This window comes from Chaetodon trifascialis, chromosome 22 (genome assembly GCF_039877785.1).
Source record: "Chaetodon trifascialis isolate fChaTrf1 chromosome 22, fChaTrf1.hap1, whole genome shotgun sequence".
Lineage (NCBI taxonomy): Eukaryota > Metazoa > Chordata > Actinopteri > Chaetodontiformes > Chaetodontidae > Chaetodon > Chaetodon trifascialis.
Genome location: NC_092077.1, coordinates 4,381,057 through 4,406,169, shown reverse-complemented (window position 1 = coordinate 4,406,169; position 25,113 = coordinate 4,381,057). Strand labels below are relative to the sequence as shown.

The 25,113-nt window shown below is 42.9% G+C and overlaps 1 protein-coding gene across 2 annotated transcripts in view; it reads right to left on the bottom strand.

Moving 5' to 3' along the window:
• Positions 1–1,264: 1,264 nt before the first annotated feature.
• The window catches only part of chst11 (carbohydrate (chondroitin 4) sulfotransferase 11), an 86,339-nt gene continuing 62,490 nt past the window's right edge, over positions 1,265–25,113 (bottom strand). For both annotated transcript variants that reach the window (XM_070991945.1, XM_070991946.1), the window contains exons 3-4: positions 6,495–6,724; positions 1,265–5,556 (exon numbers count right to left, since the gene is read on the bottom strand). In XM_070991945.1, the coding sequence (XP_070848046.1) occupies positions 4,932–5,556; positions 6,495–6,724 (855 nt within the window). In that variant the 3' untranslated portion in view covers positions 1,265–4,931. The remainder of the gene's footprint in view (positions 5,557–6,494; positions 6,725–25,113) is intronic.

The window sequence follows — 25,113 nt, the reverse complement described above, 5'->3', positions numbered from 1 at the left end:
GTGTGTGTGTGTGTACTGTAGTGGGGGGGTGTGTGTGAATAGAGTTCTCTTCAAGTTAAAAGCACATCTTTACTGGTGTCACTGCAAGTGTTGCACATTAAAACTGAATTTGGGTGCTTCTTATTGGAAAGTATGTGTTGATGCTCATCTAGAAATATGAATTTTAGTAAAGTCCTGCTGCAGAGTAATCCAGCAAATCCTAAATCTGAACCCAAATATGGAATGCAGTGTAAAGGTAAAGTATAGGCAGACAATGTTTTCACCCTCGGTCCCAATAGGTTTGTAATTATATTGATAACATACAATAGCGGAGAGTGTGGAGATGTGGATTGTAATGAATAGTTATTGTGTGTGTATGTGTGTGTGCGTATGTGTCAGCATGGACGAAGGCCCAGGTGACCGCAGAGAGAAGGCGCTCTCAATGTTTTCAGTGGCTCTGTGTTGCTGTAAATGAAAGGCACAGAGAAACAAGAGTACCACACAAACATAGTGTGTGTGTGTGTGTGTGTGTGTGTGTGTGTGTGTGTGTGTGTGTGTGTGTGTGTGTGTGTGTGTGCATGCGCGTGTGTGTATGTATGTGCGTGTGAGGCAACCAGAGTAATTAATCGATCCAACATCCAAACATGACAGCTCAAAAACAACAGCAGCATGAATGACATCATGGCTACATTGTACAAAAACAGCCTGCACAGGGACTGTAGATATGTGAGAAATGAAGCAGGCAGAGAATGAGAGAGGTTGATAACAGCTTCCTGGCTTTGTCCCTCTGTGCTCACGATGCCACACATTCTCATAGTTTTGGTGAAATAAATTTTCTAACATTATGTTTTTGGGACCAAAAAGGAACCAAAATAAATCCCCAAAACTACAGAAACCTTTTTCACATATATGCCAAGATATCTTCTGCCCTTTAAAGGAATAGATTGACAATTTAGGAAAACACTTACTGCCTTTAATTTCTTGCTGAGAGGATGAAGGACACCGCACACCTCTATCTATTAAATATGAATCTACAGCTAGCAGTCAGTTAGCTTAGCTTGGCAAAAAACTGGAAACAGGGGATGTATCTCAATATTTTTATTGATTGAATGCAATGAGACGTATAGAAATCTATGCTCCCTACAGGAGTCTGTGTTTGACTCACTCATCTGCTCTGTGCAGCTTGATCTGGCCTCTGGTGGAATCACCAGCATTGTCTAGGCCACAATCATCTCCGGCTGCTGCTTTTCAGCCAAACGCAACACCCATTGGAATTAATCATTGGAATTAGTGCATTAATCTTGTTCATCCATTGGTCAGAGCCAGGCTAGTTGTTTCTACCTTGTTCCAATTTTCATGCTAAGCTAAGCTAACAAGTGTCAGTTTGTAACTCCATACATAATAGATATGAAAGTGGAATTAATCTCCTCACCAAATTTGTCAGGTGGCAAATAAGCGTATTGCTCAAATTGTCCAACTGTTCCTTTAATAGGTAATATATTAACCTGCTCCGACACTACACTTTACTATAACCTCTATAAAAACGTGTTAATCTCTGCATAAATAACGAAATAAAGATATATGTGAAAATCACATCATCCACTCCTCTTTGAGAGAAAAACCTCAGCAAAACAGCAAGTATGTAATTCAGTCTAACAATAGACATCGTTCAAAAACAACATAAATATACCTGTTGGCTTGAGTTGAATATAAACACTCCTAAAGTAGAAGGCAGTGAACAGGCCTGAATTTACGCAGACTGGGGAGTTAAAAATAGGGACAAAAGTGCTCAAAATGCGGGTTGTTTGTTTTTGTCCAAAGCAGAAAATCAGCTGGGGCCTCTCTGTGCTCACTTGGCTCCCCGGGGGGGAATTCTGTTTGCTTAAGCAGGCTGCCCTTTCCCTGCAGGGACGGTAGGGATCATTGACACTGACTTGCTTTTGTATTTTTTATACAGGAGGCCACATTTGGAGTGAGGCGGAGAGCAGAAAATAGAGTGAGAAGAAGAGAGGCCTCTGTAATGGCTTGTTTGCAGGCTAAGAGGTCCTTTGTGTATCGTTCGTCTTCCGTTCTGAGGGTTAAATGAGCAGTTTAAGCCAAGGCTCAGTCAGTGCGTTAAAGTGGAGAGGTGCTGCCCGCCTGTGCCTCTGCGTGCAACTGCTGAGTAAGATGCTGCGTGGCATCAACATCAGCACGCGTGCTAATGTGCAAGCAGACTGTGTGTGTGTATTTTAGTGCGCCTGTCCCAGGAGGAGGCCGTGCTGAGAATACAGCCATTGTTTCTGCAGGAGGACGCCGGCCGGGGCTTCAGGCCAGGCCAGTAGCTTTTCTCCTTTATTAGAGCCAGATGCCTGTGTGGGGGTAAAAAAGGAAAAGAAAAATACTGCTGTTCTCTCATTATAACCCACACACACACAGGCATGTGCACACATGTACAGTAATAATACTTCAAAAGAGGTTTGCAGCTACAACATCCATCAGAATGTGTCCTGAAGGAAATATCTATTTATAATCTAAGATTTGGTCACCATACCTATCAATTAATGATGATTTCAGTTGCCAGATTCACTTTAATGACATGGAACTTTACTTTGTAGTGAAGTGGACCTCAAATTGTAGTATGAGCTATCAGGCAAATAAGGTTTCCATTAGAAGCATCTCCTGGATTTCAAAGCTTTGTGTTTGTAAAATGACTTTGCAGAATGAGTGGGATTTTCCTAATCCTCAATTATGACTTATGCCCGTGTCTGCGGCGGTGAATTCCTCTGCAGAGACCCTGCCCTCTGCCTGTAGTTACCTATTTTGCTGTGTTTCTGGACAAAGACCTTTGGGCAGTGGGTGTGCAGCTCCCAGTCAATAACAATGAACAGGGCATGAAAGCAGGACTCTATAAAAATGTAGTGACCAGCTGTTCTGCTGAGCGATATGTGGTGCCAGATCACGGTCAAGTAGCATGCACTCCTGATGTCATTGGGCTGGGGAGGGGGGGCCAGCTTTGAATGTTGTGTTCACAGTCTGCAATGACAAATCCTACTCATTAAAGGTGAAACACCAGTTAATTAATGCACTTCCAAAAGGTTGGGGTCAAAATGGAAGTGTATGAGAAAATCATTATTTTCATTTCAATCAGCAGAGAGGTGGAGCTTTTGCAAAAAGATGCCTTTCACTTTAAAACCGGAGTGGTTTAGAATTTACAAAGAGGTGTAAAAAACAAAATGACTGTCTCTCTCCATCTCTCTCCCTCCTGTATAATGCTTACACAACCGCCTGTAATCCAATTCACAGCATGATGGAGAGTGCAGTTATTAACCTTGACATTGCATAACATCGCTAACGTTAATCACATTACAGTATGAGATACAGTGCCTGATTCTGTCATGTGGGCAGTAGATTGTTGATATGTACACTGAAAACAGCAGCGAGTTCTCATGTTCTGGTTGGGAAGGGGGGGGGGGGGTAGCAATGATGTGCACTGAACACTGAGTGTGGATCTCTGATGCTCTCACAGCCATTTTGGCACCAAATGTTTGACAACGGGAATTAGAAAATAACCCGTAGATCTCTGATGATCTCAGAGACAGAGGGACAAAACCATGGGCTGAAATGTACCGTTCAGAATGAAAATACTGTGATGCATTAATAATGTATCGGAGGCAAGTTGTGAAGAAGAAATCAACATGACAGAACAAAACTCTTAATAACAGTTCAACTTGAAAAACTTCCTAAAATGTTCATCAGCCCAGGAAAAAAAATGAAATCTGTCTCTCTTTAATCGACAAAGCAAATTAAATAATCTTTTGTTATTGCTGCTCGCAGCAATGCTTCATAAGACAATAAAAACAAAAATAAGCAAGAAGACAAAGGATAATCTTAATTTACTGAAACGCGTTTGGTCGTCGGAGTCTGGGCTTTGTGCCCGGGGTGAGTCCGCTGAGCCCCTGGGCGGGCGGGGTTATGAGATCCAGTGCCTTTAACCCTTTCACAACCACACAGACTGTTTCTTTTCTTTCAGCTCAGACTTTCTGTGCAGACTCGTCTCTCACAGCTGGTTGCGCCTGCTCACATGAGAGCATCCTGTACCTTTCTAACCATGTCCTTTGGCTCAAAGTGTTAAGGATGCTTGGTGTTACAGGCAATGTTTTATTAAGGACTTCCACACTTAACTGCTGTAACAGGAGTCTCCATTTTCATGGGGTTCCTCAGGTTGTTCCACAAGAGGTCCCTTCTGCCAACATGATAATGACAGAGACCAGTGGCAACTCGTGTTGGTATAGCTGTTGGCCAAAGACCACATCGCCACAGTAGCAGTTGTAGAGGTCTTATAGCCTTCAATTACAGGACATCCTTGAGATGGTGATGAGCCAGTTTCCCTCTGAAATGTAGAAATCTAATGAGGGCCAGGGTGATAGGTCAAAGGACATGAATTGTGTTTTACAATTTGACGGAGTTTCTCTGTTGATCAGGGGGAGGGGGAGATAAGCTTAGCTCCCACAATGCATTGGGGTCAGGGCGCGTGCGAGGCCGCTGTATGCTTTGAAGAATCTGAAGCAGCCTAATTTGTCAGCAGTTTAAACATGTAGGGAACATCATCAGGAGAATCCCTCTTCAAGTCCGTCCTTTGAGGATAATTTCCCCTTTTAAAACACCTTGAAGACCTGCTTCACCCACACATTTAGTCTTTGCATGCGTTTTCATTGAGTCCACATTTTAATCCAATCGGCGCTCTCTGTATCACCCAGAGTTGACTGGACATCCTCCCCCTTATGCCCAGACAAGTGCGCATTACCTTTCTTTCCGTCAGCATCTGTTTATGTCTAATTCAGACCCCACACCTGCATACAGCAACAGTTTTTTAAATCAAGTTTGCTTCCGAAATAATTCTGCCCTTCACTCTTTTTGTTGCCTCTACCTGAACAAGGCAGCCATCACCAGAGTCCCGGCTCTGTCCTCCGTTAGTCCAGCCGGAGGTAGCTGGGTGTGGAGTAGTTGAACATGAGGAAGTCCAACTTGTAAAGCTGGTAGAGCTGGATCTGCTGCTGAGTGCTGATATTGCTGAAGAACTGGGCTGTCATGGCATCTGTGGTGCGAGTTGACTTGGCGTAGCTTGGGAAGCGCAAGGAATCGCCAACACCCACCAGCCGCAACACGTAGTTTGCGTCGTCTTCCAACGTTTCATACTTGCCCACCAGATCGTAGTGGATGTGACATGGGTGACAAAGCTGGTAGACGGTCTGCCAGTGCTCGTTGAGTGGACCATCACGCTGTGTGGCTGGGTCCACCAGGTACTCAGCAAATTCTTTAAATTTGACATCAGCCCCGTTGAGCAGGGCGTCCTGTGTGGCATTCTTGCGGTAGCGTCGGATGATGCGAGTGCCGAATCGCTTGTGGAAGGATGAATTGTACTTGAGGGTGAACTTGTTCCGGTATGCAGACACCAGCCTCTCAAAGGGCTCACGAACAAAGAGGAACTTGAGGTAGTTCTTGAGGCGGTGGTTGATCTCAGCAATACTGTACTGGTTCAGTGTCTTCAGGTTGGAGGGAATGTGGGCTTCATTGGAAGGGATTTCCATTGGGTCACTATGGAAGAGAGGCACAAGGACATTGAGGAACAATGGCAAAATAAACATTATGCCTTCATATCCTTGGATTATCACTAATGTTAATTTTCGTTTATGAAATTTCCCTGATTGAGAGGTGACAATGATGGCACGGTACCAACATCATTAAACAAACTGTGACTATATCAGCATGCAATACTGCTGATGAAGAAAGATGAGACTAAAATGCAGTTTAGAAAATAAAAACTTTACCTTACCAAAATCTCTCTTAGCAATCTATTTTTGCTGACAAATAAGAGATTAAATATTATATTGCTGTGCATGCTGCTGTGTGTAGGAATACAATGTCAGTGCACACTGAGCAGGACAGTGTGAGTGTGTGTGTAAGAATGGGAGCATGTGTGTCAGTAAAAGCAAGCATCAACATGACACTGTATGGGAAATGCTGAAGTTTCAGCTAGATAGCAAGTTTATTTAGAGCAGCAGGAGAATCAGTCTAAAACTGGCAAGCTAATTAGCTAAAAGCCATAGCTTTGCAGTCACAACAATGGATTAATATGCACCTAACACCTGCGACTAACTTACTAACTCATATACTTTGGCATGAATTTGATGACATAAAAATGCTCTTCAACATAGTGAGACTGTAAAAGACTAAAATGTCACCATTTTCACTGACTAAAACTAGATTGAAATAGTAACTCTTTTCTTTTATTAATATAAGAGTAACATGCCCAGTCTATTAGTCAACTAAAACAAAAACACACACACAAAAAACACAATGAGGTTGACTAAAAATAATTAAAACTATCAAAGACATTTTTAGACATGACTCAGACTAAGACCAAATTAAAAAACAGCTGACAAAGTTAACACTGATTATCACAAAATTCCAGTGTAGTGAGGGCAACATGCAGGATTCTGTCGTATATCATACAACACATGTACAAGACTCACCTGTACTTGCCCCGGCCTGTGAGCACCATCATGACACGCTTCCAGTTGGTACAGGCCACCTTGGGGACATAGCAGTAGATGAGCTCATGGTCCTCGTCCACCACGAGGTGTTTGAGGTCTCCGGGTGTCAGGACTCTGCGCTTCCGGCTGGATGCACTGTAGACTCGACAGGAATCCACTACCTGATCCCTCCTGGCCTGGTGCAGGACGGCTGCTCCAGACAACTCCGGCTGGAGAGACAGAGAAGGAGGGATATGGAGCGAGAAAGAGAAATCGCTGTGAAACTTAAACAAAGGGCTTTCAGGAGGTAACTGTCTGGATATGAAGCTCTGGAGACTGTGATTTGTAACATCTGAAGTTCAAATCATCCGGTGCATTGTGCCTAACAGACTTATTGTTTCATCAATACTAGTTGTGACATCAAAGTTACCTACTTTGGTAGTCAAATGAATGCACACCCTCACTAGAGAAAGCATCCTTATTGGACGACTTTGCAAGCAGGTTATTATGACCCATATTTATGCTTACTTTAAGACAGCGACCAGTAGGGGCGGTAATAATTATGACAGGAACATAGGAGCCAGACAGATGAGGTAGTATAAAGAGCAAGAAAGGAAGGTGGGGTGGATGGATGGGTCAAACAAACAGGACTTTCACCCAGGTGACCACGGTTCATGTCCTATGAGACAACGAAAATCAACTTTGATCCGCTTTTATGTTCAGTTGTGTGGTGATGTGTTGCAAATCTGCTTGTTGGGTAGGAAGCAAATCAATCTGGAAAGGGGCTATTGGTTTGTGTGTCACAGCAATCTAAGTTCGGGCAAGAAAGAGAAAAAAAACATTGTTTTGCACAAAACATTGCGTCAGTGAACCAGAACAAATACGCAGTGTGCGGTATATATATATATATATATCATGGCGATACATTTTATGATACCTGGACAGTAGAAGTTATTGCCAGTTAACAATTACTTAAATTTCTGTGTGAAGTTTGCATGTTCTTCCCGTGCATGCGTGGTCCGGGCACTTCGGCTTCCTCCCACAGACCAAAAACATGCTCATTAGGTTGATTGGTGACTCTAAAATTGCCCCTGGGTGTGAGCGTGAGTGTGAATGGTTGTTTGTCTTGTGTGTTGCCCTGCGATCGACCGGCGACCGGTCCAGGGTGTACGCCGCCTCTCGTCCGTTGACAGCTGGGATAGGCTCCAGCCCCCCCGCAACCCCGAAAGGGATAGGCGGTATAGAAAATGGATGGATGGATAATAAGTTATATTTGGAATGTAATGCCATTATATTGTATGTATTGTATTGTTGTATCACTTAAAATAATATATATATATTTATATATAAAGCCATATATTATTTGATTTCACAGTAAATATATTGCGAAAGTTCTCTACAGTCACACTTTTCCAGGTGTATCTATTCCTAGCCTGGTTGTTGTAGATGAACACATTATTTTTCAGAGCTTTGTGAAAAAAAAAAAATCTTCCTATCTCTGTTATATCTTTGTTGTCTTTTCATCTTTTTTCATATGTGTTACTATAGAATGTCCTTGGCAGTGTAAGGACAATCTTACTGTGCCAATAAAGCACTCTGAAATGAATGAAACTGAACCAAAGCAGAAAGAGGGAGAGAGGGATGAAGAGCCATAGACGGGAAGACAGGCAGACAGATAGTGAGAGAGTTATTAATCTCAGCCTTGATTATCATACTCATCTCTTTATTGACTCTATCTTTTCCCCCTATCTGAGTCACTCCACAGACTATGATAGAGATTAGTCCATGGGTATAGAGGAAAATAATGATATTGGAGGATATTACGGATATTGAGTGTTCAATATGCGCAGATCCAGTCAGCAATCATTCATCTGAGGCATATTTCATATTCGCCATGAAGCTTGTGATGAACTGGCCCATGGCAGGAGGGAAAGGAGGAGACAGGGGAGGAATTAGAAGAGTTGGAGGCAGAGAGAAGCCTGAGGGTTCCGCATCTGAAGGGAAAGAATGTTTTCTTGTGCCTCTTGATTATTTTTCCTCTGGGCCTGAATTCCCCTCCAGGGCAGTGCCCCGGTTTCCTTGTGGAATCTAAAGTGATTGTACTGTGGCCTGCATCTTTACCGCTCCATCCCACTCACAACAAGTGTGGCCTTTCAGTGCTACACTGGCCAGGCTGAGAGGCAGGGAGAGCTGCTGACACCAAGCGCTGAAATAACTCGGGGATCACCACCAAACGCTTCACACGAAGACAGCTTGACTTCAGAGGTTTGTATGTATTTCTGTTTGGAGTCGCTTTTCATGTGTGTCCAAGTGGGCAATTCATCATGCACACAGCTTGCTAAAAGCGCCTGGGAGGAAACCAATCTTCCAATCTTTTACACCTTTTTATCTGATTACAACATACAATCCTGATTCCAAAAAAGCAGAATGTGATGATTTTCTAATCCTTTTTGACTTATACTCAACTGAAAACAGTACAGATGATATATTTAATATTTCACCTCATCAACTTGATTGATTTTTCTAAATATCTGCTTATTCTGAATTTGATGCGGCAATTTGTTTCAAACAAGTTGAGACAGGAGACTCCAAAAACACCTGTTTGGAACATTCCACAGGTAAACAGGTTCATTGGTAACAGGTAAGATCTGATATGAAAGGGGCATCCTGGAAAGGCTCAGTCAATCACAAGCGAGGATTGGTTAGGGCTAGGTTCACTTTGTGAACACATGATTGTATGAAGGATATGACTACATGGACTCAAGAACGCTTCATAAAACAGTTGTCAGTAAACAGATCATTTGCAAATGATTCCACTCTACGTCCCAACTTTTTTGGAATCATGCAAAAGCAGTCCTGAAGGAAACAGTCACACACATGACCTTAAAATCACAGATATTTTTGAATGAATATCAATAAGCTCCACTGAATAGTCATGTGGGGATACAGGCCCTTGGTCAATGCTCTCTGTGTTCATAACTTTGAGAAATCAATAGGGTGAAGCAGCATTCACCACACAAACACTCTCATTAGGATTTTAAAGACACTGGTCATTTCAATGCTATGCTCACAATGTTTCCCCTTAGTTTACACTTAGTTTGGGTTTTGCTATGGAGAGGATCCCAGCCAGAGCCATGACAGGATCCCAGCCACTCCATAGCTGGTAAACTGATCCAAAACACCCAAGTGTGACTGGATCTCACAGGCTGGATTGGTTTTACTCCACACTTCTGGAGACCGTTATATCCACTCTTGAAATGGGCGTGGGTCAATGTATGGCTCTTGTTCCCACAAGATGTTAACTGAGCACAACATGGATCATGCTCCCATGGGGTAATAACTTGTGTGTATAACATATGGATCCCACAAAATAATAACTTGTGTGCACATTTAGATCTGACCTCCACCGGATGGTTTGTGCACTCAAGATACAGTGTGTGACTTGTTCCTAGAAGACTGCATCCACAACAAAATGTTTTATTCACAAAAGTTAATAGCTTGTGCGCACAACATATGAATCTTACTGTCACAGAAAATAACTTGTTCATAGAACATATGACTCTTCTTCCAACAAGATAATAACTTGCTTGTGCAACACCTGAATGTTCCTGCAAGAAATAACTTTTTGACTCACAGTCTCGACCTTCTTCACCCAAGATTGTGCCCAAAACATAATATCTTATTTCGTCGTGATAATATCTTGTGTGGACAATTTAATATCCTGCTCCTGCAGCAGATAATCTCCCCATTGTTAATGGGAAAAAATAAGTTTCTCTAAGTTTTTACTTAGAACTTTAACAGTTTGTTTTTTTCTTGAAAGGAATTCATGCAAATACAGAAATCACATCTCCATGTTGCTACTTGTGCTTTGACCTGTGACACTTCTGATACAGCTTTTTTCAACCCTAGTTCACCTTTCCCTGCCATATCAAATGGTCCCTTAAGTGTGAATTTACACGGCATGATGGATTCTGAACATCTCTGTTTAAGAAGGCTTCATTTTGCACCCCTCCCACTCCTTCCCTCTTTGTGTGCTCTCCACTCCACCCTGTTCATCATCAAAGCACACTAAGGCGTAACAGCGCACAGCACATAGCAGCTCTTTGTTCAAGAAAATCTTTCCTTTTTATATGCTCTCAGAGACATCAAGCAATAATTCACACAAATGTTGCAGCAAGCATGCAGCCCTCCATCCCAGAGGAGGACGAACGCTGTAATTAACATGGGAAAAAGAGACAGGGGAAGGGATCTCGTCATCTCTCGCCTCGGTTCCTCTCCTTATCTTTCTTCTTTCCACAGGATTACTTTCTGCCATTTTATCTCTTCTTCAAGCAACTCAGTCAAGTCCCTTGTGCCTTTTCGATGAAAGGGTGAGGAGGAGGAGGAAGAAAGTGGAGGAGGAGATGAGAGAGGCGATACGTCGATACAGTCTGAGAGAAAGCCGTGATGGAGATCACTGACCTCTGCTCATGTCAAGCCATTCCCACGGGAGAGCGGATACCATTAGCTGCGATTTGCTTGCACATTACCTCCCTAATCCCTTGTGGCCATGAACTAGTGGGTCAGCATCGGATAAGAGCTAGAAAATGTCATAAAACCGCAGCTATAAAAGTAGTTAGCAGCTTCACATGATATGGTCAATTTAGTTCATTCTCTTCCGATTGGTCAATGTCCCAGAAGGGCCTCTACCCTTCAGCTCAGCAGTTTCCCTGTGCAGCTGCTCTCTATGATAAATTACTTAGTGTGACAGCATACAGATGCTATATATTAATTTAAATGAGAGGGTGTGTGTGTGTGTTTGTGTGTGAGAGAGATTTTTCACTCTCTTTTTGCTCCTGCATCCAGTCTCTGTGGCAAAAAGGTCCATCCAAACTGGGAGACAATGCAAAGAAGAGGAGAGGAACCGAAAATCCATACGCTTACATTCAATCTCCCCATAAAAGTCATTATCAGGGCTGTACGTGCAAATAGAAAAATCTCTATTTTCTTATCTTCAGACGTCGGGAGCGGTTCAAGACTAGCCCATTGTTCATTCACGACGGCGCTCTTCTCTCGTCACTGCACATTTGTTGTTAAAATGTGTCAGAAACTGATGACAAGGGAACACGGAGATTGTGTTTCCATATTTCAAGTCCTCATTTCCTCGACACGGCCGTATTATTCTCACTGAAAGTTGTTATGGGTCTGAAAAATGATCTGAGAATCAGCATGGAGTGTTGAAGACGCAATGGCGGTAATGAATAGCTTCGTCCTAATCTGCTGATGGTTGCAAAGAGAGGAAGACAGAGGAAGGAAGCTGGGAGATTAAGGAAGGAATGGACAAAGTGAGCAACTACCCCTGCCCCCTGCACCCCCAAGGGCCTATGATGATTCCAGGAATATTACAGCACGCGAGCACTGGTTAGTTTCTGTGTTTCAGGGCAAATAATAGTGCTGTAATGTATGACCTGCTATTTAGACTGTATTTTTTGGTGTTAATTAATAGTGCAGGCCAAGTGATTCACAGGAAGACGCTATTTGCACTGTAGTAGTGCTACAGGACAATTGTTTTATAAGCAGAACCCAATATTGTGGCTCAACCTATTGCTGCAACTCAATGTTATCCAGCAAGGTGCTGCACTGAACAATCACACATGCAAGCACACTTCCCTGGTGGATTACTTTAAAACATGGATGCCTTGCAATCATCAATTTACTTGCAATCATCGCAACTAAACATTAAGTTAAATAAAATTTTGCTTTGAAAAGCTAGACTGTATCAAATTTTATGTTCACTGTTGCCTGAAGGGACTAGCACCCACACAGCCCCCTGCATTGTTTTAACGTTGTTTTAACGCAGGGCTGTTTTCAGTCCGAATGCTAGTCTTTTTTTTCCTTTTTTTTTTTTCCAAGAGAAAATAGATATAGCGATGTTCCATTACTTGATGGAAAAAATAGCTTGCTCCTTACATGATTTTGAAACAGCAACTCTAGCCTAAAGCTACTGGGTAGTTAAAGTAGTAGCTACAAATGTTTTCTGAAATGATTTCAGTGCATATATTAGGCTTCAGTGATACACACAGCATGCACCATATTTTGGTGAAAAACACTGGATGTGAAGAAAGAAAGAAGAAGAATCTCTGTTTAATGCGTAGGCTCTGCAAAGAGGGGCAAGGGGGGCATAGGGGGTCAGTAGGGGTCCGACGGCAAATATTTGCCCCGCGCCCTTTAACAGTTTAGTCTGCCCATAGTGAAATAAGATATTAAATGTGTTGAAAGTATTATAAACTAAGAATTAGGGCTCCGAGATAGTGACTGAAAATCATCTCGAGATATACATTCAGAGTGTTACATTCACACTCTGAATTAGCATACATATGGAAACAGCTTTCTGTTGATCATTTACTCCTCAGAACTTGAGAAATGTGTTTTAAATACTGCTGGGGAGAAAATGAGATGCTAATGCATCGTGATTTGTAGCTGAGGGATTCTGCAGAGCGTCAGAGCACTTTGTTTAGGCAAGATGCCTGAAACATCTTTTCCTCTCAGAACTGAAAAAAAAAAGAGGCTATTTAAACACTGCAGTAGTCAATACTGCCGTTTAGATATTTCCTCAATTAATTGTGCAGTCCTGTTTATTTTCTGGTGCTGCGTCTCGGGTATTTACACTCTTGTGACTCTGGAAGATTTGAAAAGTGCCTGGAAACAGGCCACATAGCAAAAACAAGAAAAAAAAATTGACTGGGAGAATTGGGGAATTCATGCCCCTGACATCCAGAGTGAATGAGGTGAAAGCAAAGTGCTACAGAAAAAATCTCCTCACTTAAGTCTGATGTTGGTAAAGTTGGAGGCATGCTTTTTCCTGCCAAACGACTACTCCATTTAGCTTCCTAAGACCTGATCCATCTGCACACCTCGTCCTCTGACGGTGCATCAGCTTCTCTCCTCTTGCTAGCTGTGAAGTCATCTAAACAAAGATCAATAGCATTCATCAAAGTCCCTCTCTTCTCTCTCTCTCTCTCTCACACACACACACACACACACACACACACACACACACACACACACACGCACACACACACTCACAGACACACACTCAGGCATTAGGTTTTCATCACTTTTAGGGACATTACATAGACTTACATTAATTTCCTGGAGACTTAGCCCAAAGCCATCACTAACCTTAACCTTCCTCTAACCTTAACCCAAGTCTTCAACCTAAAACCATTATGGCGACTTGCATTTTGTCCCCAGAAGTAATACATGGGCACAGACACACACACACACACACACACACACACACACACACACACACACACACACACACACACACACACACACACACACATCGAGCACTAAAGGCAGTCTGTCTCTCTGACCCTCTCTGCTTACAGACTGGCATTCATAGAGCAGGAATAAAGCTGCCAGTGTACCACAACTGTACAACACACACACACACACACACACACACACACACACACACACACACACACACACACACACACACACACACACACACACCTGGCTGTCAAGTGTGTAATGCTTCACCTGAGCCTCTGTAAAAGGCAACAAGGCAAGGCCCCTCTATAAAACCTTAACAATGCTGACAGTTTATGAGGAGGATTCATCCTTTCCGCTGAGGCCGGCGTCACATTAACTTTCCATAATGTCATTTATGAGAAGTCGATCGGGGCTCCGGCCCTCGCCGTGACATGCCAGCTGCTAACCACCTGCACCCGCTGCGACACGGAAAAGACCAGAGGAAATGTTTCTTTACCTTTCTTTATCCAGGGAAACGGCTGAGAACACATGCTCTTTTTCTGGAATGGACTGATTCATATTCATGCAGCTCCACGTGTTCGTACCTGGAAAAAGCTCAGCACAACCACAGACGTCTGCTGAGCAGGCCGGGGGGAAATGTATTCATCTAAGGCAACTCACTGGAAAGCAAAGGAAATACTGGGGAAAGTGTTAAATGTTTAGATAAAAAGGCTTATTATATTAATAGAGTCCTCAACCTTTCTAAAGAAAGAAAACACAACCTTCATCTAATGCAGCATTCAAATAATATGATAGAGACTGTTTGACCTCCTCTACATCAACTGGAAGACAAGAGCAAGGCCGGCTGGGCCTGGATCAGCTCTCCATACAGTAAAAAAAAAAAAAAAAAAAAAAAAAAAAAAGCCATTACCACGTATAAAAACCTATTTTACATGATGGATTATAATATCTGTGACCCAGCAGCAATAAACAGGAGTATCAGGTCGTACATTTTCCTTAACCTACTATGATCTGAAATCACAATGTTAACATCGGCTGAGAGAGAAAGACCAGCAAGTCTGCCTGGATGTAGATCCCTATGCAGTTAGCTAAAATGGCTACTAAAGGTGGCTGCTCTCTGTGTCCTCAGTCAGTCAGACTCAGAGACACCTTTGAAATAATTTATGTAAAAATGCAGTGCAGCTTTACCCAATGCAATGAGTCCTCGTTTGCACGATCCATGGAGTCACAATGGCCACATTTATGGAAAATACCCCAGGTACCAGAATTTGTCTTTAACAGGTCGATGTTTCTGTTAGAGGCAATCAAGCAGGGCAATTCCCATTTCAAGTGAATGCATCGTAGAAATCAATGTTCAGCCTCCGTATAGTCCAAACAGCCACTACAACAGACAATTCTTCCCTTTTAATTTCTTTACTTGGTTCTTTGGGCTCTTTCTTTGGTAAGTAGCTGACGGCTTCATAAAAAAATTCTAAGTTAAAATGTATGGTGTGAATGGCTGCCAGCAAGTGGTGATAAAAGTTAACTTTGTCTATCATTAATGTCATTTCATTGCAAATTAGATCTCATATCCCTTTTCAATAATCAATTTCAGTGTTCGGTTAATGACTTCCACCTGCTCTGGGGAAGGTCCACATTTTAAGTCATATCTTAACTTTATGTCGCAACTACCTAATTCATTTCATTTGGATTTACACATATCTGGCACACAGGCTGCTGGGGTTGAAACCAGCTACCTCGTACCCACGAGCCAGCTTTTCTAACATCTAAGACATCCTGACAACTTTTTCGAAATGCAGTAAACAAGAAAACTTAAAAGCTGTGAATCTACTGATTCATGATTTTTGTGCTGATGTCTGTTATGTAAGGGCACTGCAGAGAGGCAGTGAATGGACACAGTGTGTATGCCGGGCGCTAAGAGCAGTGGGCTTCACTGCTGGGGCCAACGAGACCAAATGAACACGCACACACTAACACACACAGACACACATACAATACAAGGTGCAAGGTTCATGTCATTGTACAGCACAAGGTTGGTCAATGAAATGCAAGTTGTAGTTTCTTTCGCGACTCACCAGACACAAATTATATAAATGGATGAATAAATAATAAGTGATAAAAATAAACTTTTATCTATGGAGTGTGGGGGTTGAATTGAGTCTCACAGCCTGAGGAAAGAAGATGCTGCTTGCCAGACGGCAGCAGGGAGAACAGGCTGTGGTTGGCCGCTGTGGGTGGGTATTGTCTTTTAGTGTCCTTTGGGCTCTGTGCAGGCTCCTCACCTCACTCATATCACTGATGCTATGTGGGTGGGTATCAGTGATGTTCTGGGCAGTTTTATTCCCCTGCTGCAGAGCCTTCCTGTCCATATCCCATGCCAGTTTGTAAAGTTTCCAGTCAGGACGCTTTCTATGGCTCCTCTGCAAAAGTTAACAAGAACCTGGAGCAGGAATCCTGTTTTCTTACAGCTGTTTCTGAGCTCTCTACACAATGGTAGAGATGTGTGATGACAGGTTCTCTGTAATGCTGATTTCCCAGGAAAATTGTTCACCTGCTCCACTTCAGTTCCACTGATTCAGACAGGCGTGTGTCTTTGCCTCTTTTTTTCTAAAATCAACGGTCAACTCCTTGGTTTTATAGATGTTGATCAGCAGGTTGTTCTCTGTGCACCACTCTAAAGATGGTTTGACTTCCTCCAAACATGAATTCTCATTGTTATTTGTAATCTGGATGATGAAGGTGGCATTGTCATTTGCAAACTTCACATCTCTCCATGCTGGATGTACAGGATGGACAGGAGGGGCCTGAGAACTCCCTGATGTGTTTAAATGGAAGTTTAAACTTAGACTAATCGACTAATCTAAAAGTAAGAAAACACTCAGAAAACAGTCAAAATTGAGCACAATTTTACCTATAAGGTGAAAAGAATTATGAGTCCTTCAAGAAACCATTTTTGATTTGGCATTAAAACAAGTGGCACTTTGCACTCTGCATTATGACCATTGCACATTATCCTCCAATTTAAATGTCTACACGTATAAAATAATAATAGGTTCAACCGACTAGTATTTCTGGTGCAGAGTAGCAAGGGTAGCACTGAATAATTGACTAATCGCACACATCGTGTCGAATGCTGAGCTGAACTCAACCGACAGCATTGTGATGTAGGTGTTGTTATTTCCAGAAGGCGTCCTCTGTGGATCTGTTGGTTCTGAACGCAGTGACGATCCAGACTGGATGGGATTTTGTCTTCGATGCACTGAAGAACCAGTTACTTAAAGCACACATGGCGATACTCATTTAGACTAGATACTGCAGATGTTTCCGGTACAGGTATGATGGTGGCTGTCTTGAAGCCTATCTGACTGGAACAGGTTTTTAGTGCGCAGCCAGGGATGTCACCAGGTCCAGCAGTTTCCACCTCTCTGTTCATCTAGACTTTCTGGTTGGCAATGATCTGGTCCTCTTCGTGATTGCCACATCATGGACACATTTCATGATGTATGCTGATGTCACTGATGATGTGTCTTCCTCAAGATTGATGTGGTTCTCCTGGGCGGTGGCATTGGTTGAGCATCTGCCTGTTGATTCAAAAGTGTCCCATAGAGCTGCTGTAGCTTCATCTGCTCGCACTTCAGCTGTTTCATTTTATGGTTTGTCCCTTTTTATCAGCTGGGAGTAAGTTGGCAGGAGAGGCAGGGAAACATGGTCTGATTGACCAAAATGCGGCCGGTGGGGCTTTGTAGCTGCCAGGAATGTTCGTGTAAACATGGTCCAGGGTGTGGACATGCCAGCAAAATTTAGGTGAAACAGTTCTGAGGTCTGTTTCATTAAAATCTACCAGCTACAATAAAAATACCACCCAGTTGGGTCCAGCTGGTCTGGCTGGGTGGTTGGAAGATGCCGTTGGCAGTGATCGTCTCAAGGTCCGCTGCACTTAATCCTTTCCTGATGTTGATCAGTGTATCTCTGTCATAAGTAATACGTGCTTCAGTAATAGTAGGAAAAAACAACGCGTTGAAACAAATATGCAGTGAGGTTTGAGGGAGCTGCAGGTGCTGCCATCACCATGTTGAAATGCGATGCTATTTGCTGCAGGGTTTCTGCTAAATTCTTAATTGATTCTCTGCAGCAATTAATGCTAGTAATAATAATGTTATCATTTGCTAAATGCCTTCCAGCCATAGTCAGATCTAAATGAGCCGTGTTGCCTTGGAAACATGACTGGAGTGCAGATATTATTCGATTGTAAGCACTTGGGATGGCTGTCTGTAAAAGCTGCAGTGAAACCCTGAGGCCTCACCTCGCCTAAAGCTGCTGTTAACAGACCATCGCCGTTCACAGCACCTTTGGGGCGAGTCCCATTGTGGTCTTTTGCACCCTGACAGGAATACAACTCTGAGACGAGGCACTGAATGCAGGGATTAGGAAGGAAAAGATTCAGAATTAACAGGACTAAATATTAAATATTGGTTATCAACTGCTTCGGTCTCACTTCGAAAGAACTATACCGGTGGCAACTCTCTGAGTAGTAAAATCAGCTTAAAGCAGCACTCCAGTGATTAAGTGCACTTCCATAAAGTTGGAGGACTCAGAGAAGACTGATGAAAACAAAGAATGCTCAAAGGAAAGCTAATGCTCTTTGGCTATTCAACGGCCAAAGGACAGCTCAGAGCGGCAGCCCAGGGGCTGATGTGGATTCAACACAGCCCGATGAAATTCCATCTTTCCTAACCACTCAACCCTAACCCTATCTGCATATTCTGCATCTACATTTAGCCGACTTCACCATAACTCTATCATGGTTTACTTGACAAAACTATACCAGAATTGAATGCACAGGTTATAGAAAGAACTACATTTAAAACAATATCAGTAAACGTGATCCTTGGTTTTGCAGAATCATGGAGATGATTCAGCCTCTTAATCTCAGACACACAAGGACCATACTGGCGCAGGAATTCGGCATAATTTAGCATGTCTGTACACTTTGAAAATCCATTTGCAGAAACCTCTAGCTTAGATGTTAAGTTATCGCTTAGCAATGAGGCATTTGTGAGCACTCCTCTTGAAATGATCCTGTCCATGACATGGAGCATTTGATTCTTTTTTTTTACCTTAGATCAGATTTTCTGACAGAGTAGCCTTTGAGTGGATTGCTATTCCTCAGCCAAATGCCAGGTCTGTGATTCTGGTGTGTCCTTGAATGCCCCACCTGCCCGTGAAAGCATTTTTAAAAACATCCCTCTCACAGCTGTGCAACTGGAAAAATGCTCCACATTGTCACTTTGATAAAAAGAAATTGCTACGAATGCTTTGAGCAGCTGACTGCTGATGCTGAGCTATGAACAAGTGTACTCATACATCATGTAAAAACAGAGTAAACTGAGGCCAATGAACTCTGCTGTGGTCACTTCAGGGTAAAGATACCTGACACCTGGGTAAGCCTGACTCTCCCTGTCCCACGGTAACATTAAGCCTGCAACCTGAGCTCAGTTACCTGCCTGCTTCCCAGGGAAAACTTACCCTGCCTGTGACTGCGCCACAAAACCTGTCACAAACATTCACACTCTTTCATTCGGAGCCATTACGCTCAAGCGGTGATGTGAAAAGCAGGACAGTAAAAGAGTCACTCACGTTGCAGTTGCACACTGTGTTTGCTATTTGCATATGTGCAACGTGTGTCAACTTGTGCTGCTGTACATCTGAAGACCACATAATTTGTGCATTTGCATGCATGTGTGCATGCTGTACTACCAGTGTGCCTCTGTGTGTGCATATGTGTGTGTCAGTATATCTCAAAGAGAAAAGTGGGGGTATAATTACAGCAACACAGACAAGATAATGACAAACTGCTGTGACTTTCCCTCAGAGCCATCAAAGTTTCGCTCTCCTTTCATGAGCACTTTACCCTTTTTCTCTGTGCATGGTGTGTTTTACCCCCCAGGGAGCAAAACATCAGAGTAAGAGAAAGAAGCAAAATGAGGTGAAGGGGGAAAAAAGTGAAATAGAGGATTTCACTTATCACACAGCAACTGTACTCTCGGTCTTTCTAAACCGGAATCTGGGAAGCTCACAGATTGGTTCCCTCGAATGGCAGCGAGAAAGAATTTGTTTGAACTTTGAAGGCTTCATTACCCAGAAGTCATGAAGTGTGGTGTCAGTTCATTTCAAAGCAGGCTGGTGAAAACATGAGGTCGCTAATGGATTGTTTGTGTGCTGCTCAACACAAAACAACTTATGCTGGATTTAAAGTTGACATAACGGGTCCTCTCATAGATAACTATGGTGCAGCCTTTGCTTTATTGCTCAGCCTCAGTTCAACAGTGACAGTTCAACAGCAGCACTTACAGCATCCAGAATGGTCATATTGAATCAACACCTCTCTAAAACAGGAAAAACTGACTGACTTCTTTAACTCAGGAGCCAGTGCAGGTGACAGACATCCCACCTGTCGGCCCAAACTAAAATCATTCCCTACAATGAAAAACAGTGATTGATAGAGCAGGATATTTCACAACTGAAGCCCTAAGCGCACAGCAGGTCATGATGGCCTGTCGACTGGCCATCATTTGTTTAAAAAGAGTTGATGTAGCTGCCTAGAGCTCAGCATTTGCACCTCCCTGCTGTAACAACTGACTGCTACATTGTACTGTATTATGCATAAGACTATGAGAGATTAAAGTAAAAATCTGTTTGAATTTTTAGTCTGCTGTGCATGTGTGCATGCTGAAATCAGGCTCAGTGTAACTGTGGATGAAACATTTGCATACAATAAAGCTTGTTCTATTAATAGGGTTATTTTATATATTATACAATAGGACAGATCTGATTTTCTTCTCCTGGGTTTGGTTCTTAAGCCTGGCTGCACGGCTGAACAGACAAAAAAAAAGGGTTGCTATCGACACAAACTAAAACCTGATCAACAAATGCAATCAGTGGACGAAGATGTCATTAAGTTTAATCATTTGATTGTTGTGCTATTTTGGGCAAAACGCCACTGCAATAAGCACAAAAAGTCAAAAGAGATTAAAAAAATTACAGCAGAATAACACAAGCTTAGAATGCCAGAAGATGAGGTTCTGTAAACAAGTCTGATTTCTAATTCCTGCAGTTTAAACACAGACGCATGCATGCTAGGACATGTGCAGGCGTTGCTCTGTTCACTGATGCGTTATCCTTGCATGTGATATATTATTTTGTCCATAATCATACTAATGCTGTCACAGAAATGTTTAGAGAAACTCAGGTAGGAAATCGCTCATGCAACCAAACATTTGCTGCAACCGCAGTGTAACTTTTATTTTGTTTAGTTGACTGTATAGTTTCAGCTCTCTTGTCAGTTTCATTTTCGTTTTAGCTTCATTGTATTTCGTCGTTACTTTGAGGGACGCTGGTGCTTATCCAGCTTCTACATTTTCTCTTTATTTCCTTAAGCCAGAAGCATTTTCTCAGCTGTCAACGTCACAAGAGAATGTTTGTTGTGAACCGCAGTGAGTGTTCCTCTTGCAGCAGGAGACTCTAACAAGAACATTGACAAGCGTTGACATGAAATCCGCCGGTAAAACAGTTTAAACCAAGTTTCTTCTATGCAAATCTGGCTAGTCTAATGCCTTCTTGAAAAAAGAGGTAAGATATGCAAAAAGGCCCCCGGCTGGTCTAAACGATGTATACTGTGTTGTGTCCCGTGGTGCATTATATGATGATCTCAAGGAAAGCATGGAATGTCAAGATCAGAGACAATTTCCCTTTGATAATGAGGAGGCTAAAAATCCTATTTATACGTGTTCTCTTGGCCTTCTGTACTATACAGCCTCTTCTGTCTACATCTTCTCAGAGAGCAGAGAGCGCTCATCTCCTCTAAATCCCTTTGTCTCTCTCCTTTCACCTCCTTTCTTCAGCCCTCTTCAGATGCAGCCTCCAGAGATGGACAGACACAAAAAGAGTAAAGCCTCCTCCTCTAAATCCCTTTGTTTTAAACCCCCCCCCCCCCCACACACACACACACACACACACACACACACACACACACACACACACACACACACACACTCCTCTTAAACCCGCACCCACAGCGCATGGCTGTGCTCTGGTCTGATGGTTTTACAGCATAGGAACACTCAGACAGCTGCTTTCGCTTCTTTGCTGCGGGTGAAAGGTGCGACTTTTCTTTCAAGTCTGTGCCAGTCTTTGCCGCTCTGTTCCTGCATAATCTGGCCCAGGGTGCCAATTCCAAGGAGGGGGGGGAGGGGGGACGCGTGAGAAAACACACACACACACTCAACTGAAGTGAAGGGATTGTGGGGTAAGCAGGATATCTGCAGCTGGTGAAACAATCCAGGCAGGTATTATCTAGCGGTGCAGACACACGCAGACTTTTCTCTCATCACTGAATACATTCATTTTCAAGCACTAAAATTACCACAACATGATGAATATTCTGACCAGGTTTACTTCCAACCATTTCCAAAGATAACTGTTGAAGTGACGACTTCGTCTTCATTTCAATTTGTCGAAAATTCAATCAAGTGACAAACAGAGTCCTCACTGCCAAAAAAACTGAGTCTCTCCATTAACCCTTCTGTCCTCATGATCCTGAGCTCTGGGCAATGACTGAAAGAATGAGACCATCGATGTAAGCAGCCATTGTGTGTTTGGACCAAAGGAACAATCTGAGGGAGGTCCAAGCAACATGTGAGCAGGCTGCCTTCTGGAAGCCTCCAGCTGCCTGTGGATATGCTGGGTATGTCTGAATGGAAGGCGAGAAGGATCGAACCAGAACACTTTGGAGGGATTCCATCTGCCTTTGCATCACTGTGGAAACCCTCAGGAGGAGCTGGCTGTGAGAAGGATGTGTGGACGGCTTTGCTTAGCCTCAGGAGGACGTTCTGATTGAGGACGTTTCTTGCTCGTGTCCTCCAGTGTAAATGACAAAACAGGTCATTTAAAATAAATCCCTGTTAGAGTTTTCTGACCTGGAGCCCCTTTCAGCAGGACAACATTGTTTGTCAGCGCTTTTGCATCAGTGACAGCTGAATGGGAAATCTCAATGCAGTCACCCTTAGCTGATGAAGCTACCCAGTGAAACTGATGGGACCAAGGTGCTGTCATTCTTATGTGGGGTGTGTGTTTAAGAAAAGGTTGCCTGGCAGTCTGTTGTGTAGATTTCAGGTGAGTGAGTAGTAGTAGTGTGAGTTGTTTTGTGGCCCTGTAACATCGCAGTAATTCCACCTTTGCTTCATGCAGTTACTGCATGCCTGCTTTCTGATGAGGACAGTCTTTCTGTTGAACCACTCATCCTCAAGGAAAACAAACAACGGGAGGAAACCGGCTGTGTTGTTTTGAGTATTTGTTGATTTGCCAGCTATGTTTTTCTTTAAATTGTAGTCTCAGTCTTCTTTTGTCGAGGGTTAGCTTTGTTTAGTCTTTAAACTTCAATCTTCCATAATTTAAATCTAACACTTAAAAATACATCAAATACAGATCATCAAAGCCTTCGACTTTGGTGGATTTTCCTCGACTCTCTAACCTTGTGAGGACATTTGATCCTCTAAAACACATGCATGCACGCACGCACGTACGCACACTATGAACACACACGATAACACTCCATCGGTGCTCATGCTAGCTTTGAGTCATTTGTCCCTGATTCAAACCACTGCAGGACTGTGCACAAATGTGCACATCATTTCACTCTGATCTCTGAATCAGCATGTAACTATGAGCCAGGGTCTGGCTTGCTAATAATGGTGTCTACATGCCTCTGTGAGCCAGTCTGTGATTACTGGTAGGAAGAAAAAAACATTTCCATGGGGAACAACGATTATTACTGTGAAAGGAAACTAGTTTCCTTCCCTGTATTTAGACGGTATCTAACCATGTGTGTGGCCACATCAATTCATTCCCTCTGAGGCTTTATTTCATTTGGCAAATCAACTCATTCTGATTTTAATTCTGATTAATGAAACCAGTGTAAGCCCCAAGGACACAGAGTCCAGGTTTACTGTAATGTAGTGCAAACATACTGTAAGTAAAAATAGCACAGAGGAGCACAAAGACATTGGCTCCATGCCTGCTGTACCTTAAAGCCCTGGCAAGTGTGGCTATTCCATGATGTTGTTATTACTGTTCCGAGTAAGTTTTACTTTGAACTTAGAACTGGACATTGCATATCATTATTGCTACCATGGAGCCTCAGCATGTTGAAAAATGATGCTAAAAGGGAGGGAGTTGGGAGTTCCATCCAATTATCATGGGGACCCAGCCAGTGTGAGTCAACATGTTGGTACGTTTATGGCGCATTTCCATTACACAGTTCCAGCTTTACTCGATGGTGCATACTATATGATGGGAGAGATGATATATGATCATTTAAGTTATCCAGACACAGGTTGTACAATTAGAGGTGTAAATGAAGTCAAAGAGAATGAAATCATTTCCTCTAGTTGCAGCTCTTTATGATAATTATTTGTGTGTTGTATGTCCTGATGCAGCAAAGGTCAAATCATAATAAACACATTTTCTGGCAAAAGCTGAAAAAACAACAGTTTATCTATCAGGTCTTTGGCTAGAGCACAGGTTGGCAGTTTCTGTACAAAAATGGCAACCTATGATGTCAAGGCTTTGGGAAGTTGATCAACACCAAAAGCATGTGTTGTTGTTTCAACATGTTGCTTATCTATTTCATGATGTCACCATGTCGAAAGTGTGTCAACCAACAGCCCATTAGCCCAAATATCCTGTGTACCCCTTTAATGTCCTTGCCAAAATAGGTCAAAATGTCCTGATTCTGAAGGCCTGTAATTCTGACTGCTTCTGACAAGGACAGAGCTACGGGAACACACGAACACAAACAGACACACACACACACACAGCAACAGCTCTGTCTTGACCACTGACCCCAAGCACCCAACTAAAGTTTACTCTAGCTGCAGTAACACCCGCCTGTGCACACAGAAATATATCAATGGGTCTTCACATGAGTGAGAACGTGTGGAAAAATCCGCCACGGGAAAAGTAACCTACGGTGAGTCCACGTGTGCCAGATCTATTCTTAGCTGTCCAGAAAACCACTTAAAGCCCCCTGTATACATTTAAGAGGTGCATGATGATAAATGGCCAATAGAGGTGAATAGAGAGAACTGAGAAAGGGGGAAAAGTGAATTTGAGGCAGCGAAAGACAGAAGAGGCAGAGCGGAGGGATTAAAGGACAGGTGGGGGTGTGAGGAGGCCAGGGTTAGTTGCAGAAGAAAGAGGCAGCAGGCAGTGTGATAGATAGTGAGGAGTACAATGAAGGGAGAAGAGAAGAGGAGCAGAGACTGTCCAATCCTTCACTGTGATAGCATCACCTCCAGCTGTG